Source organism: Teleopsis dalmanni, chromosome 2, assembly GCF_002237135.1.
Source record: "Teleopsis dalmanni isolate 2A chromosome 2, ASM223713v2, whole genome shotgun sequence".
In the NCBI taxonomy this organism is placed as follows: domain Eukaryota; kingdom Metazoa; phylum Arthropoda; class Insecta; order Diptera; family Diopsidae; genus Teleopsis; species Teleopsis dalmanni.
In genome coordinates, this window is record NC_051847.1 from 211,155,451 (window position 1) to 211,181,374 (window position 25,924).

The 25,924-nt window shown below is 29.0% G+C and overlaps 1 protein-coding gene across 4 annotated transcripts in view; it reads right to left on the minus strand.

Annotated features, from left to right (window-relative positions):
- Positions 1–21,143, minus strand: part of LOC119680646 (band 4.1-like protein 4) — a 52,898-nt gene extending 31,755 nt beyond the window's left edge. For all 4 annotated transcript variants that reach the window (XM_038093571.1, XM_038093573.1, XM_038093572.1 and 1 more), the window contains exons 1-7: positions 20,987–21,143; positions 8,621–8,725; positions 7,520–7,644; positions 6,442–6,539; positions 5,774–5,982; positions 2,294–2,446; positions 1,471–1,643 (exon numbers count right to left, since the gene is read on the minus strand). In XM_038093571.1, the coding sequence (XP_037949499.1) occupies positions 1,471–1,643; positions 2,294–2,446; positions 5,774–5,982; positions 6,442–6,539; positions 7,520–7,644; positions 8,621–8,725; positions 20,987–21,070 (947 nt within the window). In that variant the 5' untranslated portion in view covers positions 21,071–21,143. The remainder of the gene's footprint in view (positions 1–1,470; positions 1,644–2,293; positions 2,447–5,773; positions 5,983–6,441; positions 6,540–7,519; positions 7,645–8,620; positions 8,726–20,986) is intronic.
- Positions 21,144–25,924: the final 4,781 nt, after the last annotated feature.

Below are 25,924 nucleotides of genomic sequence, written 5' to 3' on the forward strand. Positions count from 1 at the left end.
AGGTATCATTTGAGGTCTTAAAATTTTCAGAACTTTTATGTTTCATAAAGATAAAAACTATTTCAAGAAAAGGAAATGGAAGTTAGGAAAGTAGAGTAAAATGTAAAATAATTACATCCAAAATGAAGATGTATAATTGCAGTCGTAAATATCAGAAATACAAAAATTTATTAGAAAAGTTTTATGCCATAAAAAGTTCTAACTTTAAACGATTTGAACAATTTAAAAAAAAAATTGTTAACAGAATAAATGCTGGGTTAAATGAAAAAAATTTTTTTTCCATAAGTTATTCAAATTTGATACCTGTCCAGACAAAAAAAAGTGCTTAGAGAATTCAGTTAAAGTACAGCAATGAATATTATTTCCAACACAAACTCTAGTGACATTTTCAGACAGAGCACCTGTATAGGTTCATATGTTTGGATTCATATATCTTTGTACATTAATATATCTCTATAATCCAAATGAAATTAAAATGAGATGACCAAGTAATTAAACTTCGACTAACTCGAACATTTAAAACGCATCGAATTGGAATTGTTAGAAGCTTCTGATGCTCCTTTTATTATTATTTTAAGTGAAAGTTGGAGTGAAAGTTCTGTATGTGCTTAGTGCTTGTCGATGAACATAGCACCGTTCATCGCACATCACAACTCTGTTTGTCTACGCATATTGATAATAAATTTTTATATACATAATTAAGTGTATCAGATCAGGGAATTGCGGGAAGTCGAATAGTTAATATTGTTTCCATAATAATCATGCAAACATTGTTCTCCAGCTCTTTCAAGGCTGTTATATGTTATCGTTGTTAGATAGCTTTTATTTGTCCTTTTAAAATAAATCTCATAACGATTTAAACTAAGTGATCAAATTGAGATATTGCGATCACATTGCTGATTAAAAGTGTTCCATCAAAAATGTTCGTTTTTGAGTATACTCAAGCTGCTCGAACAAGGTGAATAATTGGTTTTCATTTATTCTAAAAGTTGATTTAACTCTTTGGTATCAAACAAATTATATTATAGAATCATTGGTTATACTACTCTGTTTATATTCCAAGCTGTATTTAGTGTAGACACTTATTTGATACTTGCTAAGAACCGATAACATGTGTAGCTCTTCAGTTTGTATTTGCAAGTTTGGGAGTTATACTGATTAATCTGGTATTTTGCTCTGCTTCTTTGGATTGCTTTAGAATTGAAGAGAAATCAATGTTTTCTTATAGTTGCTAAACATTGTTTGCAAAATAAGGGTCAACATTTATTTTGAACTTAAAAAACTTAATTATTGAAGTTAAAGATATTCCTTTTCTCGATTTATTGAAACTTTTAAAAACAAAAAAAAGAAAAACTTTAAAGGATCAACACCACCACAGCGTTATACACTTTTTCATTTTAAATTTAACCATTTATCTTACAATATTAAAAAATATTAATAATTTTTTATTCCTCTAAGTTTAATACTTACCTATACTTCAGCCGCGAACCGATTTGAAACAGATCCGATGTGTTTGACTGTGAATTTGGCAAAGGCGCGACGCGTAGAGACCGGAAGAAAGCATGATGCTCCACACAGCAGCGCCAGAGATGCTTACAGGCTGACTTTCGCGGAGTTTCGAAACCGTAAGTGCTCAGCTCATTCTGAAAGCCATAAAAAAGTATTCAAAACTAATAAAATCAAATACTACTTTTTGCAGAATATCTCTGCTTGCGTCGTTTAAGGACGTGACTCAACTTTGATTAAATTAAACAAAAAAAAAAATTAAAGTAAAAAATTTAAATTTAACAAAAAGTAAAAAAAAAATCCAAAAAACAGGATTTTAATATGAGAAAGGAATTTTTGAATGTTAGTGTACTTAAAAAACTTTTAGGAAATTTGCGCGTAATCAGGCACTCGTTGATAAAGTAAAACTTTTTACGACGCCTTTGATAGAAAAAAGTGTAAAAACGGAAATAGCAGGAAAAATGTGTCCTTTAGTAAAAATGAAACGAACCAAAAAACAAAATTATGTCGACAAATTCGCGCTTGCGATAAGGATTCCACGATTCCAAGATTCAAGGAATCAAGGATTTTAGTTGCCAGCTACCAGAAAATACAGACGAAAATTTTGTTGGCGAAAATTATCTTAAGCAAGATTTTTGGTTCACACTTTTCCACTTTGTATTTGTTGTTTTTTTTTCCTATGCTGTGTATTTTTCTTTAATGTACACAAAACTTAATGATTGTGAAAAGTTAAAAGAAAATTTTTGTTAAAAAAGAAAGCCAAAAAAAAAAATTCATAGAAATTTACATTTTTATCGCTTATCCTGAGCATAAAGTAGCGTCCTTTGTAGTAAACTTTGGCGATGCGTGGCCAATAATAATGAGCAACGGTCGTTTTATTGCGTAAAACTACAATACCGCTTGGCGTCAGTCCAAGAAAATATTCCACACTATCCTCACCCTGAAATAAGAAGAAAGTTTTCAATAAAATGCAACAAGCCTTGGTGTTAAGTTGAATCTAAAATTAGTAAGAAAAATATGATAATTTTTTTTTTAAACTTAGATTTTTACTGCTACTGAAAACTGCATTGAAATGCAACGTTAGTTCTGATTTTTGTCAACAGTAAAGTCTCGCTTAATTGTGTGTTACTACGCAGAAGAATAGATTTTTATTTCATTTATTATTAGAACTATTATCATATTTTTATGAATTATAATTCTCAATTGTCAGTTTTTATGATACCAGCTAATATTTTAAGCAATCTGTGAACAACAAATTTTTTTATTATATTATTTTTTAGGTATGGCTAGTGGAGTCTATAACAGTAGTTCAGTTAAAGTACAAAAAGAAAAAAATTGGTTATTCAAAAAACAGTGAGTATATATTTTAGCCAAAGTTCGAAACGGGCGAGACAAATATGTGTATGCCCAAGTCTACAATTTAACTGCAGGTTTCTAAATTCCTAAATAACATTAATTCTAAGATAATGATCAGTTTTAAGTATATATGTACATCTACAAGTGACATAGTCATACCCCTAACTAATATACCTTAAATATATAATGTAATGCATACACTTCCACACTTCTAATTTAATATAAACATAATTTCAATTCGACTCAACGCTTCTATCTTAATATAAACATAATCTCAATTGGAAGCAACGCTTCTATTTTATTGTAAACATAAGTTCAATAGAACAAAGGCTGGAAATGACGCCCGCAAATTACAAGCCCAGCATTAATGTATCTTTTGTGAAGCATTGCCTTTTATGGTAATATTTAGATGCGAAGCTGGAAGTGATACTCAGATGTTAAGGTTTAGACATAAATTTTTTATTTCATTATATACATTCAATCAAACGAATCAAACAAATCGGTTGTGTTTGGTTTTTTTTCAAAAAAAATACGATTTGTAACTTATATATACCTATATCTACATGTGCACCTTTAGATCAACTATACTACTACTACTTATACCAAACCCGAAATAAGATCAAGTATATGAACTTTCCAAGTCCAAGTTACGAAATAACATCAAGATAAATTTTAATTTAATCTCTAAGCTGTAAACTACGTTGTCTTAGCACCAGTGCTATATCAGGTAGTGTCACCATGATTATGATTTAAAAAATTTTTAAAGTCATCATCATAAATTTCCAGGTTAATGTTCTAAAAGTCTTTTCTAATGATGGTCTATTACTAAGATTGTGTTTGAAACACTCGTATTCATTATTCCAAAGGTGTACTTGTTATTTCCTGAGTATTATTGATTAAAATTTTGATTGTGCTTAAAAAATTCAAGCGTCATATATGTATACTTGATAACTAGATCGTAATAACAATCTAGTTATCTACACTTCCTTCGAATTTTAATTCTGTTAGAAAAGTAAAGTGTATTTAAGCTATGAAATAAGGACTTAAATAAAAAATGTTCTATAACAATTTTTTAAAATTATTGCTTTTCTAAAATTTTTACTGCAAATTAATTTAAGCAATACACCTGCCTTCTTAAGTTCTATTTTTTTTTTTAATTATTCTTCACTCTTTTAAAGTTAAAGCCTCAATCAATCTTCTACTACAATATTAGCCTATTCTTTTTCTCTGTTTCTCTTCAATTCTGCTCAGATTTTTTTAAGCATTTAAGTATTAGTGTGGTTTACACAATACAACATTTACATTTCTCTATATCTACTCTACCTCTATCTTTCTATTTTCTACCTTTCTCTGTCTATCTTTTTCTGTACCTTTCTCTGTCTATCTTTTTCTGTCTTTTCTCTCTCTCTCCGTATATTTTTCCTTTTTTTTTTCTTTTTCTCTAGGAAAAATTCTTCTCGCTTCCTCTCTCTTATCTCTATAAATATTTCTATTGTTCTTTTCTTCTCACTCTTTATGTATCTATCTTTCCCTCTCTCTCTGTGCCTTTTTCTTTCCCTTTATCTCTCCCACATTATTTGTCTTTAATTTTAATATTTATTTTCGGAAACAATAGTTTGAATATATCGTTTACTAAGAAATTGCTTTTGAATCTATAATATTTTGATCATTTTTATTTATATATTTCTTCTTCACACTATCTCTCTCTCTGTCTCTCTCATTTCTTTTATTTTAAAGACATATATTTTATTTTGGGACCTATAGCTTGAATTAATCGTTTAATATGAAACTTGTTTTTTATTGAGATTATTTCAAGGCTTTGGATTTGGATACGATCGTAAATAAAAAGTTTTACACTCTTTTCATTTTATACTCTTTTCAACAAGGATTTTTTCAGAAATTTGTTTAATGAAAATAATAAATTGACTTTCCTCAATATTAACACCCATTATTTCAATTTAAAAATTATAAAAGTTTCTATGTTTATTGGGTTCATATAAAGTTTATATGAAGCACAAAAACTAATTAAAATCTCAAAAATAAACACATTAAAAATATTATGAGCTTAAGGAAAAAAATTAAATTTGGCTCATTCATTAAAACACTAAAATAATAAAAGTTGATGGTGACGCTGTGATAGCAAATGATATGTGTAAGTTTCCATAGACCCATGCCATACCATATGGAATCATTGGTGAACGCTAACATGCCATTGAGAACGAATGCGAATATGAAAAGTCCAGAGCGCCCGCTGAAGGTGATTTATATGGTGCACGATATCAAGACGACCATAAAAAATGTAAATGAAGCGAAAATTTGTGGCACAGCACAATCAGCACCCACAGTAAAGCAAAAATACAGTTTATATGAGAGGGTTCCCCAATTCCAACAATTCCACAGCCAGTAAAATATTGTAATAATCATAAAAAAGGAGCAGTCAGTCGTTTACACTGTGTGCTCATAATGGTCAAGCGGTGCTTTTAGTTTGGCTCAATTCAGTCAGTTTGGCACGGTTTCGTTCGGTTCGGTTTGGTATGGTTTGGTTTGGCTTGGTTTGGCTTGGTTAACTGACAATAAACGCCAAAAGCCTGACAAATGAGAAAAAAATTATTTTTCGTGTCGAAAAATTTTATTGCGAGATCCTTTTTTGAGATATGATGAGCACATGCACACATCACATATAAATGAACTTTTGGGGTAGTAATTTTTAATGTTTGTCTTAAATAAGCAGCAAAAAATAAAACTAAAGTAACAGTTAAATGTTTAACTGTATGTGTTCCAAAATATTTTCGAGTAGCACAAATATTAGAAGAAACTCCACACATTTATCATATCAAAACGGACCTTAAAACTAAAATTAATCACTTCAGCTTATGTCTTAGAAAATTTAATGATTTTACATAAAACTTACCAGTACAGGATGTAGATCCACACCGTACATGTCATGCCATTTGACTTTGTCCAAATAGTTAAGCTCTGCTGTTGCCGGCGACATGCCTTTTAATTGCTGATGCAGTTCGCCAACGCGTGTTTCCAGTTCACTGCTTTGATTCGGCATCAAACGAAACTCAGATACGTATCCTTTGGAGTGGCGCCTTTGGTCATAATCACCCAGTTCAGCTGTAAATGAGTAGCAAAATTAATGAACTATATCCAAAGGCTGTTTATGTGTTCGCTTAATTATGAGTTTCAATGAAAACATAATGCCATTTTTTATGCAACAATACACAAAGTTAGGTTTAATGGAGTTTGAAATTAATTCAATTTTTCCTTTGTGAAGACATCCTGTTATTGAAAATGAATAATAGCTCCATTTATGCAATAGGTGTAGTTCATTTTGCAATATGCAAACTACTTAAACACTAAAAAACCGTCAACAGGATGTCAGGATGTTTAGTTTATAAACAGGATATACAATACGCATTATAAAGTCTATTACAAATAATGACAATTTTCAACTTATTTTTTTTTATTTGTCTGCCAATGAGATTTAATCATTTTTTAAAATAAATGTACCTAAGAGTTCTTCTATATCTTTTAATATATATTTGTTAGCATTTATTGATTTTTTTAACTTACATTGCACGACAAAAGCGCCCAACTCGGCAGCTAATTCAAAAGCAACTGGTAATCGTCCTTGTATCACATCCTGTTTGACTTGTAAAAATAATTGATATCTAAAAAAAATAATATTATTTAATATTTGTGGACTCACTGCTGAAATTCTCTAATTTTAACTCATTAGTTTTCATGTTAAATACTTAGCGTACTAAGCAGATTTCACCAATAAATGGGTTACAATAACTACAATATAAAATATGTAGAATAGTAAAAGCATCAAATCAATAACAAATTATTTACTTGATTAAGAACAGTGTGAACAGTTTACATATGTCTTGATATAATGAATATTTTAATAACAATATATCATTACAAATAACAATCTATAGCTACAAATAACTATAGAAGATGAATAAATATAGTAAAGCATATGCACTTTTCACTACCCTAAATGGATACTCTCAACAATATTCTCAACAGGCCTCTACCTAATATCTCCCCGAAAAAACGTCGTCTCCCCCATGAAGCAAGAACTGTTCTAGCTCAATTAAGATCAAGATATAGTCATGTGCTAAACAGTTACTTGTCACGCATAAACACGTCCATTCCTAATGTGTGCTCAAACTGCATCTCTAGTCCCCATGACGTCGCCCATCTGTTCTCTTGTCCCACTGCACACACTTATTTAAGTTCAATCGACCTTTGGACTAATCTTCTTGCGTTAGCTAGATTTCTAAGACTGGATACCGGTTAATTTCAATTATATCCTTCCCATTATTCCCTTACCATTATCCCCTTAACTCTAACCCCCCCATCCGCTCCCTTACCCCTGTATTCGTCCGTTCAGATCTCGAAAAGAATATATAAAAAATTCTTTAAGAAATGAAACGTTTTATTTATTATACGAGTATTGTTTAACATCTAGAGGTTCCAACTTTAGAGTAAATTTGTGAGTATTAAGTTCAGTGAGAAGTACAGAGTTCTGGAAATTTATGTACAACTAATAAAATAAATGAAAACGAAAACTAATGCTACTCTTTTTCTGTTTTTTAAGATTATTAGGTGTTTGGCTTTATAACTATTTCATATTACTTACCTTGTAATTTCCTCGAGTAATTTGCATGGATCCGCCGCGTAAAATTTAACACCAAAGTATAAATCATACGGATCTGGCTTCGGTTTTAATTGCCTTGATATGCGCGATGCTGGATCCAGCCAATGCTGCAAAAGGGACGAATATAAAAAATAATGAATAAAAATTTAAAATTTATCTCATATAGTTTTGAATAAACAGTTTAAAGCAGTTTTTAATGCAATATTACAATTTAAGGAATTTTAAAGGAAATTTAAATTTAATTTTTTTTCTTTTTTTTTGTTATATTTTTCTAAGACTGTTAAGTACGTTTTTTAGTGTTTGCATTTAAACGTACTTAAAAAAGGGGAAGATATCAGTGAAAGTGCAATAGTAGTGTATTTTTGTTATGGGTTTCTGGTAAGTGAAACTTGGCAAAGTAAAAGGAAGAAAAAATGAATTTTAATTTTAAGTTCAAGGATTTGCTATTCTCTTTACTTTTAGCATTTTTTTTTTTTCAAATCTAACCATGACGTACTGAAATTGTTAGGGTTTTTAAAAACTTAATGAGTTTTGCTTCAGTCTTCCATTGAATTTTTGGAAATATGTATGTACTGCATTTGAAGTGAACGTACTTAATCCACTCATTTTTTTTTGTTAAATAAATTTTGTAATGATTTTATTCATTTTTAATATTACAGATAAAACACTTTTAGATTTCAATGCACTTAGAAAGAACAATGGTAGCTTTTATATGCAATTTTACCACGAGCTAACCAATTTTAATTACCAAGTTGGTATGCATTTTACTCGTATTCAAAATTTCTATTCCCCCAACAAAATCACTGACCATTAGTATTAGTTTATCTAAACTTCATTTATTTTTTGATATTTTCAATATTTTTTTTTAAGTTTTTCCTTTCTTTCACTTAAAATTCTCAATAGAATTAAATGAAATTTCGTTCACAGCCTAAAATTCGAATGCAAGTCCAACGTCTGAAAAGTTTGCCAAGTTACTTCAAGTTTGGGGGTTCCTGCAGTTTTATATGGGAATACTTTCCATACATATGTACATACACACAAACATTCAACATCAAATCTAGGTATATTTTTCTGTTTACTTACTGTTTGATTTTCCTCATCAATGTAGCGTAGTCCAAAGTATGAGGTTTCGATTAAATTTAGTCTTGCAAAAACAACATCTAATAGAGCTTGTCCTGGTAAATCATCCTGAAAATACCGAAATAGAAAAAGAGAAATGAAATAAGCTTTATGTGTGAATAAGCGTAGTAAAAATTTAAATTAGACTCACTACAGTGAGTGTATGTATAATCTACGGATGGATATCTGCCAATACAAAAACAATTTACTTACATATTAACTCGTACATAAATATTTTAGTGCTTTAAAAAAAATTTTAGTACGATAAATTCGGCACGTCAACATGAGCATAAATAAAAATATGACCATACAGGCAAAGTAGCTACTCTAAGGTATATGGATATACTCCCATCCCATACAAGTAAAAGTATTTCTGATTTTAGCACAACCTTTTTATTAAAGTGTACGCAAAATAGGGATACGTACTAGACTAGTATTATGAAAGTAATAAAAAACCATAAAAAAAAATAAGAAGTCATTACTCATTCATCAGTAATAATTTTGAGAAATGCTGCAAAATACCACAGGGAAATGGGAAGCTGATTGAGCAATTTTAGTAGGGTTGCCAGTGAGTTTTGGTTTCGTGTAGCAGCTTATTGCTCAGTATTGTTGTTGTGATCCAACCCAAAATACCCAAATTTTGTGTTTGACTTAATTTATGGTTTTTCTAAAGACTCTTATTTCCCTTTCCATTGAAAGAAATATTTCTTCTATTTACTAACTCCGTTGCAGCTCGCAGAGTTTCGAATTTTTTATTAGTGAAAGCAATTGTTGTGCTTCTCCTAAAATTTCCCTTGACAATTGTTTTATTTGAATTGGCTTGCTTTACTGTTGATTTGTAATAAAGTTTATTTTGACCAATATGATTTGACCGCAGCTCCATTGTGGTTTTCTATATTCCCATTATTTATTGCAGTATATTCAAGACAACATAATTTGATTTAAGCACAATAGAAAGCAATATCGTACGTACATTGATTGCATTTCTTATATTAGGTATTTATAAATAAAGTAATTTTAAAATTTTATAGATGCATATAAATCAGACACTCTTTTTCTAATGTATTTTCAAATTCAAAAGCTAATTCAAGAAAAACATTAATTGAACAATGAATTTCAAAGACTCTTTGATATAATATTTTATATATGCCTTTTTCGGATACAAATGTCATTTTTTTTATTAAGAGTTACAGAAGGCCAATAATATAGTCTAAGAACATGTTGCCCTTACATTGCTTTTCACATTAGCAGTTTATATAGGTATACCATTAAGCCAAACGAAATTGCACAGTGTCCTTAATGGAATGGACTGACTGGATTTATGCGCGTATCTTATCCAAACCCTAAAATTAAGGCAACAAATTATAGATGAGATCTTTTAACCGCACTTATTTATGCATAACGACAATAGTTACTAATTATAATATCAAATTTGCTACAAGATTAGAGGGATAAAAAAAGTAGGCAATCGCTAAGTTAAGCTAACGACAGTAGATCATATCTTCAAGTAAATAATTTATAAAATATGGATAATTATTGTGTTTTTAAATTATTAATAAAGAATACTACTACTACTATCGAGGTTGGTGGTAGGTGACTATACCTTCAAATCTGTTAAGGATTTCATCTACTTTGACACCACCGTAGTGTCGCAAACATCAGTATTTTCTGAAGCAGCGGAGATATTAAAATGAAATTTTTTTTATATAAAATTGTTGAGATGGACTTTCTCAAAAATAAATTAAATTCAATATTTCTACTGGTGCAGAAAATACCAAAGTTTGATTGCCCTATTATGTTTGCGAAACTGTGCGATGAAACAACAACCTAGCCTAGAGAATGGATGACGAATCATCATTACCTATAGGTGCTGCCATTAACTCAGTATGCAATTTGGATGTATAGCTCTGTTTTGACAAACAAAACTTACGCTCTATAGGTCACTGATTCTAACTGTGAAATAAGTTGTTTTTTGACTCACTTAAGAATTATGAGATTTAGAACACTTTCGAAGTAAAAAACATTTAAATTTTTTTGTAAATGTATTAACTATTGAGAAGACTCTTGAATAAGCTCAAATGATCTGCTAAATATCCTAAATTTAACTTTCTATAGACTTAGGCTTCTTGTAAGAAATATGATAGTAAGGCGGCAAAAAATTGCTAATTATGGACAGCGAAAATATATCTACTAACCTGCTGCCTTTAACCACATAACTATTCAAAATCTTCCCATATATCCATTAGCAGTGCCCTTTGGAAATATTTTTCAAAGTTATTTTTTAACTGTTATTTTAAACACATATATATAAAACATGCCTTATTTAAAACATGCCTAACATATATATTAAAACTAACCTACCACCAGCCGTATTGAATAAAAGACTGGTCATTATTGACATTTTTAGATAGCAATTTTTTCCTATTTCTAAATAAATTTAATTAATTATTTTCTAACAAATTCTAATAACAAATAAAAGCATACAAATTAAATAATTTATTTTAGCAATGTTATTCATTATCACATATTAATATTTAAACTACTTCAATTAATAGTTTCTCTACTCTCTTTAATCTTTCATTATAATGTTAATTTTAAGCCTTTCACTTAAGTAGCCTTATGTACTCAGAAGTCCATACAAATCGTAATACCATCAAGTATTACGAAATCTTAACTAATCTGGTAAATAAAAACTCCTTTGTGGTTAATTTGTGTGCGTAAGACCAGTGGAACACACCTAACGCACTGATACCAAAATACATATCAATTTTTGTCTACAACAACAACAGCAACAACCAATTTATGCAGAATATATTATACACAAAACTAAAAACGATTTGGATTCATTTATCCTGAAAGTCTGCTTCATATGCCTACAATCCAATATGTCCACCCAATATAAACAAAAACATTAACAAACCTTAAACAAACAGAAGAACGAACTTAAGAAAGCTAAAGTAAATTAAATTGTTTAAGTCATTATTATTATTGTTCTTGTTGTTGTTGTTGTTGTTGTTGCTGCTGTAGTTTAGCCAAGTTCCTTCACTTGACCACTCATCACGTTACTTCAAATCTCTTTATTTAATTATACTTATTAGAAGAGCAGCCAACACAATATGGGTTAAAATTCTGTCGCAACCACTGCAGCGCGCCTGTTTCTACAGCTTACTGTTACTAGCGCTGACGCTGGCGTAGGCGTTGGCGTTGTCGATGGTACTGCAGCAGTTCTTCTGCTACCTATCGTCGTACTTATCACTGGCACTCACTGGCAACTGACATTAGTACTCAAACTAAATGAGTTTATTTCTATAGCCTAGTTAGGCAGCAAAGAATAAGGGCATAATTAGTGGTAAGAACGTGGTTAACCGTCTTAGTTGTCCTATGGGTAAGAAAGAGCGCGCACAAATAGACTAAAACGAAGACGGCGAGGTGGAAAAAGTGCCAACACATGTAAAGGGATTTCAAAGCTTAAGATTTTGTATTTGTTGTTGTTGTCGATGTTGTTGTTTTGCAAAGATGTTTTTGATGCAGACATCTTATGAAGAGCGTTTAATTGAAAGGCTTTTGTGTGGCACTTTGAAAAGGAAACGAAAATAATTAAAATAAAACAAAATAAATACAAATAAAATGACCAAGGAAAATTACTGGTATTTAGAATACAAAAAAAAAAAGATAAAGAATGGATAGTGAAAAAGGGAAAAAGGCAAACGAAAGTCACAAATTCATATGCAGCATAGGCAGTTCATTTACTGTTCTTTTAGATTTCTAATAGAATTTCATTTTCCTTCTATTTTTTTTTTTTTTTGAAGTTTTTATTTGGAAACCTTTCGATAATCATTAATCGCTTTATATTCGTAATTGATTTTCATTGTTTTGATTATAAGGATTAGAATCAGATGCAGAAAGCTCTTAAAAAGGCTCAAATGAGGTTTGAAAAGATAGATATTTTGTGGCTTATTTTTTTTTCGAATAGAATATACTAAACCTTTCGTCTGTAGAAAATACCGACGTTATTATTTTATAAAGACAGTGAAAATTTTTAATACGATAAGTTGAAATTAATAATCTAGTAATTGAAATAATTGAATTATAGATTATATCAAAATAATACCAATACAACTATATAGAATTATTGAAACACCATGATATCAATTCAATATTAATTACACATTGAAAAGTGGTAAAATTAAAATAAAGTAGATAAAAATATTAAAGCTAACGTAATATAAGATTTGTGATATGATTATAGTCAGATTTTTTTGACCTGATAATTAACATTAACAATAATTAACTGCTGCGAACCGCGACCTATAAAACGACCATGCAATCAGTAGTTTTACGAGTCGTGTACGAACAATATCGGGAGATGGGAAAGGAAGAGAACCAACCCTTGAGAAGGAACAAAGGAGTGAGGAGAGCAAGAAGAATAAGAGAAAGAGGAAATTGAAGTGTGTAGAAGCAGGAATGATGCTTGGAAGTTTTACCAAGAAGTAAAACATTTAACTCAAAGGTTGAAGCAGACAAAATGCACTGAACGAGCTGCTATTGAGCGATGTTAACATTAATTGTGTATTTGGAAAAAAGTTTCAGAGTCCCTAATCGAAATTAATGGTTTTGAACCTTCATCACTCAGCAATAATAAAGTGTGTGTTGCTATACAGCGATTAAAAAACAAGAAAACGGAAGGTGCAAATAGCCCATCTGCACAATTGTTTATAGTGGCGTAATATGTTTAAACGAAGGTATACCCATCGATCGCGGGATCAGCGATAGTTGGTACCTGTCAAGTAGTAAGTCCTTTTAACTGTATTGTATGAAATATCGCTTTACCATTCACACAGGAACAAGTACGTTCTCTTTGCGGATTATAAAACAGCTTCCAACAGTTCTATAAGAGATTGCATATACGCTGCAATGGCTTAGCTCGGAGAGACGTTGAACTGCACCCATAGCTCCGTCATGATTGTATCAGGACAAGATGATATTTTATCATGTGATCTCTTCAATTTAGTAGAGACAATCAAAACTTACGCTTTGGAGGTCACTCGTTCTGTGTTTCTGTATGACGCAGAAGCATATTATTTTTAATTCACTTAAGAAAAAAGAAAAAAAAAAAAGGTATACTGTGTATACCTTGTTTCATTAACATTTGTTCTAATTAAAGTATAATACATAAAGTACAAAAAATACTCGTCCTTATATATCATTTTATTCTTTTTGTGCTCTAATAATTTTTTTGTATTTAATATAACATATTAAATGCATTTATTTACACTAACCCTTTTTTTACATAATTCTGTATATTTATATATATCAAAGAATAAGACTTTTCAACGCACTTAGAAATATCTTAGGGAAACAACATAAAAAAAATTCATAAAATATGTAAATAAATTATTGTTATATTTATTTAAAAAAGTATTACTGAACCTAACACCTCAAATAAAAAAACAAACAAACCACTTATGGCGAAAAAAATGCTTCAAAAAAAAATTATTTAAACAAGAAAAAATATAAACAAATGGCAACATTAAACAAGCATGAAGCATTGCAACGATGCAAATACTTTACGGTGACATATGCCACGTTCCTTTCTTCTAACGACAAACAAATGACATTGTGACACGGTGGCAACGTGGTAACGTCACAGTCCCTAGCAGCAATTTGTAGTGTTGTGACTTGCCAGTATGAAAATGTATCGTAGAGCACAACATTTCCAGCAGCCAAGCAGCAAAAGCCAAATTTCAAATAAATTTCTCAGTACAATTTTAAAGAAAATTATTATAAGCAAAAATACAATAAAACATAGAAAAATAATATAAATGAGGTTAAAATAAGAAATATAAAGGATTAAAACGGAAATGGAAAGCAATTCATGCTTTGGTTTTACTTGAAATGTAGTTTTAGAATTAATTAGAAAATCATATAACATATATGCAAATTTTAATAATTTTACATAAAATTAAAAAATAAATTTTCACAAATAAAAATAAAAATTAATGCTTGAAATTTTAATAATGAATAACCTATACATATAAACTTATTTGTTCTAAAGCCAGTTGGGAACTATCCAAGTAATTTTCATATAATATAAGACGTGATGTTATGGGACGCAAGTGAAAAAGAGGATGTGATGTGAATGGTGTAGCAAAAAACTTTTTTAAAAACATTTTTAATGCAAATTTAAGTTTTATAAAATACTACTGAACGCAAGAGAAAGTTAATAGGCTGTTTTTGGACCCGATATATGGCATCACAGTAGCAAAAAATGGAAAAAATTATCAAATAGATTTTTATCATACAACAAAGTATTCTAAATTAAAAATTTGTACATCACCCCTGCTGTTCTCTGGATTACGGATGCAATTCTACATTCTATGAAAGTAAATATATTGGATTTTATATTTACAGTCCAAATATTTGGATTTTAATCATAGCCAACACGATACTTCCTTTAAAGTAACATACCTTTATTGGTCAAGACAACGGAAGCTGTGAGGCCTAACACCTGTGATATCAAATTTAACGGTCAAGTGCAATAAATGAAATTTCCTAACTACTAATTATACTCCAAACAGTATCGAATGGTAACTACTGCATTTTAAGACAGATATGCTTGAGCTCGGGAATATTCTAACCATTATCTCTAAGAGAAAATAAGTGAGTCTATGGGTTTATTTAGTAATTGAGTGGTAACTGCAGGATTTTAGTCGCCTCATTCTAACCATTTTTCATAAGAGAGAAATCAGTTGTTATAAATTCAACTCAATTGAAAATTAATCTTCATAGCAACGTATATATATCCACAAGCTGTTCAGCCCAATTTGTATGAAAACATTTTCTCTATTTTAAAAATCGATCCTGATTATTTTTTGTTTACTGTCAAATCAAGTCCTGTAAATAATAATTTATTTTTTAATTATAATATATTCATTATAAACTTTATTAAGATTGTTAAACAATAATCAAAAAGTCATAGTTATCTCCAACTGTCATATAACACGTCAATATACTAAAATTTTTAAATTATTTTTTAATTTTTATAAGTCTATTTATTGTGTTGATTAATGAAAAATAGTGTTGAAAAGCAATTTTAAATTTTCGAAGATTTCTGTCGAGGTCGTAAATCTTTGTTAACAGATTCTCTTAATAAATGACTTTAGATCTCTCAAGTCTTAGCATTTAAGTATATCCACCTACTTGAAAATGTCTATTTATTTATTTTTATTTCTTGTTTATTTTGATATTGGTATTGTTTTGGTTTTGGTTTGGTTTTGCCTTTGATTTTGAATATATTATTTACATAATTACTTATTTACATCAAAAAGTACTTCACACGCACTTTATTCTATTAAATTTATTTTTTTCACATTTTGTTTATTATTTTTTATTATTTGTTCATTGCGTAGTTGCATGAGTATTTCGCCTGTCTGAGGTTTTCTGTTTTCGGTTTTTGTAGAAATAATAGTGTACGTTGAGTTGGAGTTGCTAGTTGGAGTGTTAGGGAAAATTAAAAATTCAGCACACTTTAATTTTACCTTAAAAACAGGGTGTATAAGTCAAAGCCATTCAAATAAAAGTTTTTAAATAATTTAAAATAATATTTATAGTGATAATATTTATTGCATGTGACAGATGTGACATAGGGTTAGTATGTTGATTAACATACTAACTGAATCTATGTTTCAGACCTGAACGAATTAAATTTTTGACAACTACTATTAATAAGATATATCTCTAAAATTAAACTAATAATTGTATAATAAAGTTTTTAAAAAATTTTTCTTTTCGAACATAGTTGATTCTTTTTGAAAATAGATGACTTTTCATTTAACCAAATAATATTTAATAAAAATAATATGATATAAATATATAATATATATGTAAATATACATATAAATATTCGTTATTCCTTTACGAATAATTAAATACAAGAATTATTTTCAAAACCAATGATGATGAGTATTTGGCAATACTCGAAACAGCTGTATGGTCAGTCAAAAATTCAATTAATTAAAATAATATAAAATAAATTTTTGTTGTTGTAGTTCATTACTGTTCGAAAAACCTCTTTCTCCGTTATACATATAATTATAATTAATTATAATTATATAAAATTTGACATTATTTTAATCAATGTTAGGTAACCAAAGAAATAAGCCACGATTGTTATCAAGAAATTAAATTAAATTAGGAATATTTACTCCTATTTATTTAAGAAAGGCGTTTATGAATTTAAATATCTGTTAACTCAATAATTATAAAATAATTAATTCTTCTGTAGTTTTGGGACATGCAAAAAGTCATCAAGAGTCATGTATAACATTTCCGATTTAAATGTAAACATATAGTCGAAACAGGTTGCATCACTAGAAGAATATATGTTCATAAATAAGTCGGATATGCTATATATTCTTCTTGCGATTCAATCTGGCACGAACACTTTTGCCAACTTACGGATTTAAGCCCGATAATATTAAAATTTTTGACATTGCTACTATGGAAATAAACTGGTCTGATATTCTGATGATGACCGATAAGATCAAATGAACGAAGAAGAAATAACTTAAACGGTGTGTAGAAAACTTTAACGTATTATAAAACTGTCAACATACATGTGATGATGTCGATACCATCATACTAAGTGTTAGAAATTCAAATTGTATTGTATACTGTAATACGTTTGTAGAAACCCTAACTTTCTTGTGTGAGTAAAAGTTAGAACAATTTATATAAAAACATTTAAATATCTGCTTCTTACTGCACCCTGTATCAGAAGACTTGAGGTACATTATCACTGCCAAACTGAAACAATGAAATTTAAATAAAAGCAACCCAACTCAACTCATACACAGAATTACCGGATTTAGTGGGTTAAAGCGCTTTTAAAAGACTGAAACTGCCACTTGAAACACACAAGCGAAGCACTTGAAAATAGTATTTTGTGCTCTGCGCTCGAAGCAATCATAGACGAGAAAAGAAGGTGAACTGCGTGAGGATTACCTTAAGCCGCCGAAAATTACTTTAATAAATGCAAATGAACTCGCGGGTAAATACGCGTTACGACCACGTACAAAACTACCAAACGTTAAATGCTTATGGGAAATATTTAACAATAAATGTCTTTAACATTTAATGGCTTAAACCTTAACATTCCCGAGTTCTCGCGTAGACTTTAATTGCAGAAGAAAAAAAATTAAATTAGTAATTTTATCAAAGCTAATATCAAAAAGTGGAATGTTTTTAGCAAATTAGCAAACTCAACACAATTTCCGTTGTAATTAATTTCGTTAGAAAGAAAAGAATTCGTATATTTTTATTTTCTAATTTTTCGGTTCTCTTTTTAATTCCATGAGAAAAGTGTGCAGCTTTTAAGATTTAAATATTTCAAAAGTCAAATATTTACTTTTAATCTAATATCGGTTAGGCCAACTCTCGATTGCAATTCACTGTCAGCATCCTTTCTTGAAAAACCTACTCCATAAACCACAACAGCAAGCAACAAGCCAAAGAATATAAACTCATTAATAATGACCGCAGGGGGTTTAAGTCAAAATCGTTTAATGTCAGTTCAGTCAGTTCAGTTAGGCACTCGAGAGATATTAATTCCAGTTTATTTATTTTTTTTTTTTTTGTCTTTGGTTTATTTTCAAACTTTTAATGTAAAAAGTGAAATATTTTTAAGCTGAATTTTGTTAATTGAATGAATTATTAAAAGCTAATTTTTACATACGGGTTCTCATTTAATACAACACAAACAGATACATTTCTATATATTTCAGCAGGAGGTTGTGCGGTCTATTAAAAAGGTCGGTTTTGGATTATCTATATTAATTGCGAATAATGAACTCGTTAGGCAAAGAAAACAGAAATAAACATATTTCATTTTGCTGCGGGAGTGAATAATTTAATTAATTAATAATTTATACTAACCAGTAGTTTTGTGTCTTTTTAACATTTAACATTTCTGTTAGATATTTTCTAAAATAAAAGGCTAGGCAATTTTCATTAAAACCTTTAACTTATTTTTGTGTCTATATTATACCACATGAGTATTATATTAAAATATATTTTTTACACTATATAATAATAGGACACTAAAATTGTAGCAACTAATGTTATATTAGAACGATTAACATACCATAAGAAGTTTTAGTAGACTAATGTTTAGCACATTGGGTTAATGTTTTATACTAAGAAAAAAAATTAATTAATAAAATTAGTTTAAAAAATATTTTATAATTTTATTTTATGATTTTATGTACTTTACCTATAACAAAAGCACTTATAGCTTATTTTAAATATTACTCACAGAGGTAGATTTTTAACAAATCTAAAAATAAAATTCTTTAAAAAGAACATATAAATAAATTCAAAAAAAAATTTGGAGAAAATTTAAGGAACAATTCTCACACAGATATATAACCGACGAGCAAAATATTTCAGTCCCTAACTCATCCGGTCAGAATGAACTCATTTGGTATTAATACATTAAAACAAAAGCAAAATAACTCTCTCATCCTGCATCAATCAACCAATTATTTATATTTATATTTTTTTTTTTAATTAAACTATAAAGTATTGGAATGTTAAGAAACTACTTCTATAATTACTCGTTATTTAATATGCAAGTATACTCTCCCGCCCAGTTGATACAACAAGAATGGATAGTTATATATCTAATAAAGCATAATTTGGCAATACTCCAAACCACTGTATGGTCAGCCAAAGAATTCAATTAATAAAAAAATAGAAAATGAATTTTTGTTGCTCTTTATATGTTGGTATGAATTTAAATTGACTTAATATAAGTTTAATTCTACTTAATTATTTGTACGTTCAATCAAAAGATATTACTATTTTTTCTTTGGTTAGTATTACCGATATTGACAAAATTATAGGGCATAAGATTATATATAGGGCATACATGTATATAGAATTACAAAGCATTGTAAGATTAATTTTCTAAAATAATAAATTGGTACATATTTAATTCCATGCATTACAAATATCATTTATTTAAGATAACCGAAATATTTCAAAATTTTTATATTGCTTCAACAATTATGTCGATATACGCACAATTTCTAAAATAATTTAATAATGCTTCATTTCGAAAATTATCGTGAAACTTACAAAACATAAAATTAAATTTCATTCCTGTGGATGTGATAAAATTCACGCTAAAATGTCACAAAGCACCAGTGAAAACATTTCATAACAATTGATGTGTTACTGCTAAGTTGACAAAAACTATTACCAAACAAACGCTAACGCTTCAACGTTCAACATCCCTAAAGAAAAACAAGCATACACAGGATCAACAAGGATACGCACAACCGGATGCTGCACAACGCGACACCATCCTTCGACGAAATTTCACAAACAATGTATCCGAAGAGTGTATGCAAAATTCTATGCCTATAAACATACAATATTCGAGCGGAGCAGAGCTATTCAGCATCGTGTAAATAATGGAAAATGGGAATAGTGGAACACAGGAAATCGCTCTGTCAATGGAGTAGATTTAATTTAGCAATGTTTGTAATTTTAAAGTGCTGCCACCAGTAAACATTTAGACGAGCGTTTACACGACACATACAAATGATGTGGCAGCCTTACAGACGCAAAGAATGAAATGTAGGCTGATGTGGAGGTGGGCGGCACACATTATATGACGTGCGAATTGTTACTTGAAACATTTTTAGGTTACCAAATTGAGATTGCATTCACATAAGTGCTTTAAATAATAGAAAGTATTGCTTTCAGAAAAATATTTGATGTAGTCATGAATTTTACTTAAAAACTTTTTACTCGTGAGCATAGAGTTAGACAAATGAATTTTATATATTTTATTGTAATGCAATTCAATAAGTTTCTTAAAAATAATATTAATATTTATATTTTCATTAATTAAATTTTTACTTCATAATACATTGCATATTATTTCGCATTTCATCGCTATTGCCACACATTATTTATGACTAATATTTCTTTCCTTAGTAGCATGTCAAATGCATATTATGGTTTGAATTATAGATTTTTTTCATATATAGTACACATTATTTAATTGTGAGGCTTCTTAAATTATAACCTATGCATTACTTCATAGCCAGTAACTTTTTAAATTATAATATTTTATGGTCACACAAAAATATTTTGATTCCAATGACTCACTTTTATTGCATTCGCATGTAAGCATTAAATTCAATATAAAACCCGTTAAACATTTAACTCATATTCATAAACTAATAAAATGATATTAAATTATTTCATATAGAAGCTAATGTGTTTAATTTTTTTTAATTTTTTTTAAACATAGTCGTTTACCTTTATTTCGTGTATAAAATCCGTTTCATCCAACAAATTTATGCGAACGGGCATAATCCGTGATGGTCGACATAAGCAATCCATTTTACATTAAATATTTCGAAGCGGTTTTATTTCTTGAAATATGTCTTGCCATAAACTTTTTACTGGTAAGTAAATTTTTATTATGATTTTTTATTATTTTAAAATAATAAAAAACATTTTCTTTTTATACTTCTACATACAAAATTTTGCTTTTTGTTTTTACTTTTATTTTGCATTGCATAAAATTAATATTTTTTTAATTTTATTTAAAATTTTGTAATATATATTTATGTAATTAATTGTAATATAAAATGTTTTATATAAGTTATATAGTGTTTTTTTATTTCTCTTTCATATAACTTTATAGAACAACTTTAATTAAATAATTAAAAAATTGCGTTTATTTTCCATTTCAAGTTGATGAATATTATAAGTTATGAGGAAGTTCTGGAAAGAAGAAAAAAAATAAAGTTAATAATTACATTTACCGATAAAAGTGAATTTATAAAAATATTATATATCATATCATAATTATATATCATAAATATGTTATACTATATATATACAGTCAAACTTTCACAGATCGAAGTACCATTTTGCAAAGAAAAGGCTCGACTTATGAAGACTTCGAGTTAAGAGAATTTTTTATTTTATTTTATTTTTATTTTTATTTTTTTCTATTTATAACCACATTTTAACATATTTATTTATTTAATTAAAATTAAATACAGCACAAAAGTTATAAAGAAATAAAATATTTAGAAATTAGGGTTTGGGATTTTAATTTTTTTTTCTTATTTTCAGTAAAAAGAGATTTCAATTTATTCCAAGCCTTATAGTCTTTATCAGTTGAAATATCATTCGTTTGCAAATAAAAATTCAGAATTTTGAATGAGTCTTCTACTTCATTCTAGAAAGGTTCATGAACAATTTCATCCACCGAACTCTCATCGTCACTTTCCGTTCCGCTGAAAATCGAATCCACTATAATATACAATATATACAGACTATAAAGCTAATAATATCGTCATCTATAGGAAATATATAGATGATATACAGTATATTTAAATATTTAACAAAAATTATTTTATAAAAGTTATTTATTATTAATAAAACATTTTGATGTATATGTTGAATTAGAAAAAAGTATTAAATTGTGTAAATAACTATGAGTATTTTCAAAAGTTGTTGTGAAACTGGGTAGCCTATAAGTCAACAGTTATGAAAAAGCATTAAAACTCTTCGAAAGAAAAGTGTTTCAAAAGATCAATAGCATTTGCTGGTACAATGAACTGTATGACTATACTGCGACATTGACATAGCACATAAGTAGTCCCTGGCTTGGTTATGTAATACGGTTGGATGGAAATTCTCCGGCTGGAAAAGTGTTTGAGTCGGTACCCGTTGGTGGCTGTAGTGTATATCTGCAACTTCGGTGGATGAACTATATGACTAACGATATGAAATCAATCGATACAACCAGCTGGTAACAGCAAACCTCTGATCGACTACTTGACTCGGACAAAAACAACTGACGTCTGTAATCGCCAACTAAATAACTAAGCAATAACTTACTATTACTTACTATTAACACTGACATAAATATTTAGCGGCTTCCCTAGCTTGGTAAAGTTGTACAGTTGAATGGAAATTCTACGGTTTGAATAGTGTTTGATTCGGTATGCGCTGGTGGAAAACACTGTTATATACATCCTTCTGTGGACCAAGTGACCAACGAAGTGAACGCAACAGCATTACCAAATGGTGACATAAGCCACTAATCGGCTAGTGGACTTGACCAAGAACAATTGACGTCTATACTTGTCAACTAAATAACTATGTAATTACTAGTTTCGTTACTAGACTCATCACTGGTTTCTTTACTTGGAACGATTTTGTTAAGTAACAACTTTCAAGAACTCCAATTCTAGTAGTTATGATTTTTAAAAATAAGTTCAGTAACAGAAAACTATACTAACAGTGCAAAGTCGCAAAAACAAAATACATTAAGTGGATATATATAATAAATTTCAAATAACACAGTGTAGCATGTAGCATTGTCGGTTCTACAGGAAGCTAAGCTAAATGTATATATCTGCCCACTTTCATATTTTAAGACAAGTTCAATTGAGTCTATGAGATACTATTAAATTAAATCATAGATTGGGTTAGCATAAAAACTTTTTTTTTTAAGTTGTACTGTAATTTTATTCAATACTGAAATTTGACGTCCATTCAATATAAAAAATAAAAAGGCTTTCGACTTCTGTCTGAAATTTTTATTTATTCAAATTAATTTAATCTATGCACCACTCAAACTGCTTGTCCGATTTTCCTCACTACAAATTGAATACCTATAATTTTTTTGGCGTTAATGTACTTTAATACACTTTTAGCTATTCAAATTATGAATGAAATTGTTTATAAGTATCTATTATTTACTTACACACAAGTCGAGTACAAAAATGTGAACAAAAAAATTGAACTTCAACTACACTAAATACTTATAATTAAAATTAATTAACCTGAGGCATAAACAAAATTTACGCCTCCTAAAACCGTAAAAGTTATAGTAATTAACTGTTAAAATACGGAGTACCAAAAACCAAACATCGAGAGAAAAAAAACCTGGTAAACTACAATGGAAATGTATACATGTTCAGACAATTTGTGTGGCGAAGGTTCATTCACTCGACGATTTCGGCTCGTTACTCATGCTTTGCCAGGCGGTTGCAGTGCCACCGAAACACCCAATTTACTTTTCGGTCTCGCCGTTTTGCGCGCTTTTTCACCCACAAAAGATAGATTTTTTCAGCGATAAAATTACGTTAATTTTTCAAGTGCTCAACTGGTCGTAGGTTTGCTCGCCTGCCAACTTAGCTCAAAAATAAATTATTTAATAGAGTTAAACTAAGTTTATTATTTCTTTTATTTACTCGTATTTTATTTTTTTGGATTTCACAATTTTATTGTTAAGTATGCGATATATATACATATATATATATTTATTTTTTTTTTTTCATTTCAATATAAATAATTTAAATAATTTGTTAATTTTATAGAACATGGGCTGGTATGAAAAGTTGATACCATCAAGGTGTGGTGGGAAATTTTTGTTTTGTTACAGTTAAAATTGGTTCAGTTGTTGTTGTTGTTGTTGTTGTCACAAAAGAACACAAATGAATTTTTCTCTATAATGTATGTATGTTGGAAAGGAAAACTTCTTTAGTGGGTTGGTTCAGAACATAATGTGCTGTGGCTAAAGTTCAAGAGCAACCAATTAAGCATTAGTGCACATTTTTTTGTGGAGTAGAGCACGAAATTGGAGCACGGCTTTATCAGATGTTGACTTGTTGCTGAAGCCTGAAATTCTTGCAATTTTCGCACACTTGGTAGTCGGAAAACGTGAAAATACTCGTTCTGTGATACTTCTTGATTTGTTTGCGATATATAGTATTTACCTAAGTCATTTATAAAATAATGACTTTAAAATGTGTAAATAATAGATTAAAAGATTAAAAATTTTTTATATCACACTAATTCGTATTACAATAATTCAATGCCGAAAAAATAATGAATGAATTTATTGTACTGTAAGAATAGTTAAACTAAAACAAAACAAAAAGCTACTTCAGAAAAGCTTTACATTGAATATCCTCTTAGTTCCATAACACTAGATGATACAGCTATGCTATAATCTTACAGCTATATTGAAAGACTTTAATGAGCAGCGAAATGTCGAGAGATTCGTTTTATCATAAAACATGGATAATCATTTTTTATTATCATTTTTTGGCATGGATAAGTCTCAAAAATAAACACCATAAGTAACACAAAGAAGTTTTAAAAGTTATAAAAAAGGTAGGAGATGGAAATTGTGGAAATTGTGTAGATAAGATGTATACGATGATATCTTATAGGATGCGGGCTAAGGACTGAATAGCTGAAAATCGTGATACTCAGTGAGGCAAACAATAGTTTATCCCAAACTTTTACATACATTACTAACTATTATTGTTTCGTTATGCTGATCAAAAATACAAATTATTTCTATAGTCCCCACTATCTGTTTTATCACGTTGTACAAATTTTATTAAACTTAATATATCAATTTTTTTAAATAACGTAAAATATATAAAAATAAATCGCTTAAAACAATATAATGTTACGTTCAAATATATATAAAAACACGTCTGAATATATTCACATATTAAGGCCGTGTGCGAGTTCGAGTAAATTGAGGTAAATTAAATTGAAATTTCCTAGGGATTTCTTGTACTGCACTTATTTAACAATTTATCTCATAAAAGTGTACGAGTTCGAGTAAATTAATGGTAATTTTGACAACTCACATCAGCTGTTCATAAGTTTTGTTTTGTAAGCTTTTCGAAATGGCTAACGAATATCTTATAAAATGTTCACAAAGGTAATACCTAATTTACCCTACTCGAAATTTTGATAAAGACCAACATCGCTGCCATACCATCAATTTACTCGAACTCGCACACGGTCCAAGATAATTTGGAAAATGTGACAATTACAATCATTTTTATAGCATATCGTTATTAGAAATTAAAATATGTATTTTATAATTACATCTATTCATTTTAGTGTATTATGGAGGAAAATGGACATCCTTAACAAATGGTAAAAGAAGTTACAAGTGCCCAAGTACAATGAAGTAACATATAAAATTTAACTTTAAAAATATTTTCCAACAAAGTTATAAGCATGACAATGATGGATTTGTGATAAGCAAAAGCGAATAGGAAAAATCATTTTTATCATAGCTATGCTTTTAGCAAACTAATCATTATTTTTATGAAAATTATACAAAAAGGAAACGAATACATTTCTTCATTCTTACTCACTAAATTACTAGCATTATCCATATCTTGAGAAATGTCTTTTGTC